At 34.1% G+C, this 4,244-nt stretch overlaps 1 protein-coding gene across 1 annotated transcript; it reads right to left on the minus strand.

Moving 5' to 3' along the window:
• Positions 1-1,365, minus strand: LOC109804167 (senescence regulator (Protein of unknown function, DUF584)). The gene has a single exon (XM_020365955.3). It carries the CDS (start codon positions 1,184-1,186, stop codon positions 614-616), a length of 573 nt encoding a protein of 190 aa, XP_020221544.1. The 5' UTR covers positions 1,187-1,365; the 3' UTR covers positions 1-613.
• Positions 1,366-4,244: the final 2,879 nt, after the last annotated feature.

A 4,244-nucleotide genomic window follows, 5' to 3' on the forward strand; every position in this document is an offset into this window, starting at 1 on the left:
TTGTCTCATTATCCGCAAACCGTAATAATACCATTATTTAGTAGTAACATTTTATTTAGTTCCCACAAAACCAATGATTAAACAAACCATGAATCGCTTTCAATACGCCATGGCCGTAGCCTGGTGGATTAACAGGGTACAGTATCTCTTTCCTCTTCCATATTCATCCCCACATCATGATGATGATATTTTACATGAGAATTATGAAAACTTAGAATAAAGTGAACCAGAGTTCACAAATCCCAATTTCAATTACTACATGCTAACTAATTATTACGGCTGAGGCTCACTGGCCACTGAGTAGGACTCTCTTCACCCGAATCCACCCAGCCGAATCATCGCCCAGAAAAACCAAAACAATTGTTTTCATCTACCCATCACTTAAAGAACCTGATTAACAACAACAATGATAATAATAATAAAATTTGTCTCAAGTCTCAAACACACTTTCTATCGGTTTTTGAACACATTATTTATTATCAAATAAAATTTATTAAAAATTATAAAAATTGTTAACGATATTGGCTAACAATTATATAATTTTTAATAAAAATATAATTAATAATAAAGCATGTTAAAAAGTGTAATAAGAGGAAGAGAAGTTGACTTGTGATTAGCCATCGAAGCCAGTCTGGTTCCAGACGGCGTCACGAACCCGGCTCATGTCACGACCCTTCAAAGTGCGGCCCACACCTTCGAACACCGAGTTCGCAACCAACTTCTGGCTACGCGCCAAATACTCGTGCGGTGGCACCATCTCTGACTCCTCTTCCTCCTCGTCGTTCAGCGACTCAACTGAGTCCACTCGGAGTATCTTGCTCCAGTCCGGCACCTTCACCGGCGCCGAAGTCGCCACGTGCCGCCCGCGCGCCGTCGTCGCCGCCTCCTCACGCGCGCGGAACTGGTGCACGATCCTCCGCGACGCGCCGCTTCCCGCCTCTTCGAACGCCAGCGACAGCCCGCCCACGCGCCGGTGCTCCTCCGTGTCCGGCGGAATTCGCCGCCGGACGCTTCCGCCTGCGTGCGGCTCCCAGTCGCGGTCGCCGGTGTCGTCGCTTGTGGACCAGACGTCCTCCTCCCGGAGCTCCGACGGATCGGCGGCGGCGGAGGCTTGGGTGTGGGAGTAGGCGTAGGTTCCCAAGAAACGCTCGCTGCGGCTGGTCGTTAACTTTCGACCTTTGGCCATGTGCGGCGGCGGAATTGGGTTGCGCCGCCGCCGGAGAATGGATTGCGAAGTGGCAAAGGAAAAGAATTGGGAAGTAGTTGACAGTGTTATGAGTCCATTGGTGTATGGTTGAGGTGGGGGTCACATAGGTGCCACTTCCTCTGTATATATAACGTTTGTGATTTCATTTGAATTTGAGTTTGAGGTTCATTTTGTCCGAATTTACTCTGATGTTACGGTGAAGTGGAATTTAACGAATGACCAGTGACGACGACGACATGACACAGTTAATTCAATTGTAACATTGAAGAAAAATTAATAATAAGAAGAAAAAAAAGTTGTGCATGGCATGGCACGCGACTGTGGTAGAGCGTGGGGCAACTCGCGAAGCCAATTTTTGTTGGAGTGGGAAACTAGAGACTAGAAAGAATGCCCCAGCGTGCGCCAGAATTAAAGTTTCTATATTCGGAAGCTCGGCCATCTCTGGTTGGAACATATGAAAAAGGTTTTTGCCATTTTTTCATTGCGGTCAAAACACACACAAGAAAAATAAACATGCAGAATATTCATGGCTTTTTAGTGCTCATATTCAATTTATTATAATTTTTATATTATTAATCTATACTTTTATTTCTTCAATTTCACCAACTCAACTAAGATCATCTAATTGGAAGTTACTGATACTAATTCTGCAGTTGATGTCAGAACAATATTAAACTCTACATTTGTAATATCTCTCATTACTTTAATTTTATTTATCATTTTCTCTGTTTTCACACTCACAGCAACAAATAAAATGACACACTCAGCTCTTTCCCTCAATAACTCTTCAGTTTGGCTAATTGATGCTAACAATTCATCCTTTATATAGGGAAATACCAACTCCCTTTAAATATAATATATAAGAGTGTGATTGACAAATAGTTAAGTCATTCTTGTAATTATGTTGATCTCTATTATCGAAAACAAATCAAACTCACGCGATAGTTCTTACTGAATAACTTTATCATGCATCTCACACACATATCTAATGGCATAGACACTCTTCGCACCAGATAAAGCATAGTTGTAGGCTTAATTGACCTAGGTGCACTCTCAACATGAACAGGCCTCGCCTAACAATCTTTAGAAATGTGGCTCAACCTATCACACTTGTAGCAAACATTCTCAACCTATCCATCCTGAGTATTAACAATTTGAGGTATCCTAATGATAGTACACCCTATTGTTGCTAACATAGGACCTTTTTAATTGGCCTCCCTTTTTGGTCCCTCCTAAATCTTGGTAGCCTTACCACCACCACCACCCTCCAATCTCTCAATAATTTTTGTCTTCTAAGCCAAAGCAGGAAACTCTATGATCAACATAGGGATCACCACACACTTTAGCTCATGCCTTAAACTATTATCAAACCTTTTACACCTCCAAGCCTCAAATATGGTCTAAAAGTAGAAATAATTTAGATGAAAACTTTTTCCTTCAATATTCAATCTAATTTCAATCACATATATGCTCACATTTGGTGAAAATGACAACAAATAGTTCATCAAATCAATAATTCAATTCATCATAACTTTCTATACCTCAATTATAAGTAACAAAAAATGAAAGAGAGGTATAGACAAAGAGGATGAATTGACTTATTGATTCAATTCTATCTCGTTTATAATAACAGAACAGAAGCAACGGAAAAAAAATGTTTTATTTACTCTTTTCCCCATAATCAAAGAAATAATGAAAGAAATGAAAAGTTCTAATACAATGAACAAAAGATTCAAATTTTAGTTTTATATTTATAATACGAAAAAATAGGTTATACAACATTTCATAATATAAATCAATACTACTATTTAATCTCATATAATATATATATATATATATATATATATATATGATAAGTTTTAAAATTTTATAAACTACCTTAACTTTGTATTTGGACGATAAATTTTAAGATATTAATTTATTATTTTGGTAAATTTAAAATTTATTGTGCTGAGTTTTTTTTATAAGAAATTAAAGAAAAACTAAAATTATAGTAATTTGTAAAGATATTTTGATTACTTAACATTATAAATTTTAATTTTTTTAAAATAATTAAAATTTAAAATTCTTCATATTTATATTGTTTCTTTTATCTCATTTATATATCCCGTTCTTTCTCTCATCTTTGTCTATCCTTATTTTCTTTTTCCTTCTTGTCTTTCTCTCATTCTTATCAATTTTTTCTCTCTCTATTAATATATTAATAGTTAAAGTTGACAAATAAGTTTGACTTGTCGAATTAACCAAAACCTGTTCGATAAATTATAAATTATAAGAATTGAATTATAAATTTTAAGATCAAAATAATTTTGAACTCTTTTAGTCATGTTGAACAAAATCTATGTCTTAAATGGATTTGGGTTGAACTAACCCCTAAATTCATGGATTGTCTGCTTAATATTTAAGAGACAAAAAAAAAACTCGCAAAAATAATAAAAAAATGTCAAACTAATTTGTTTAACATTTTTCTTCATGCAAGTGGTTTAGTTAATCTTTGAAAATGTTGAAAAATTAATTAATAGACTTAAGCTTTCACACTTAAAAATCAAGGTTTAAATAGACAAAAAAAAAACTAACAAAAATAATAAAAAATGTCAAACTAATTTGTTAACATTTTTCTTCATGCAAGTGGTTTAGTTAATCTTTGAAAATGTTAAAAAATTAATTAATAGACTTAAGCTTTCACACTTAAAAATCAAGGTTTAAATAAATTTATTTATTATTTAAACAACTTAAATTAAGGATTATCTAGTGTACTGAAGAATAGTCTAGTGAAATCAATAATTACAGTACTTTTATTCTTATTAGTTTACAAAGAAATTATGCAGTTTCTTTAAATTGAAAAACAAAAATCTTTAGAACTCTTCTATTTTTATTTTAAGTTTTGCCCAAAAAATCTAAACAATTTGAAAAACCATTTTAATTTAAATAAAGATAATATTAAATTGGGATTAATTTTCAGTACATGAAATCTCTTAAGAAAATCAATATTTAATCTCACAAACTTTACTATTTGTGTAATTTGATATGCTTGCCA

Source organism: Cajanus cajan, chromosome 1 (genome assembly GCF_000230855.2).
Source record: "Cajanus cajan strain Asha chromosome 1, NIPB_CcT2T_4, whole genome shotgun sequence".
Taxonomy (NCBI): domain Eukaryota; kingdom Viridiplantae; phylum Streptophyta; class Magnoliopsida; order Fabales; family Fabaceae; genus Cajanus; species Cajanus cajan.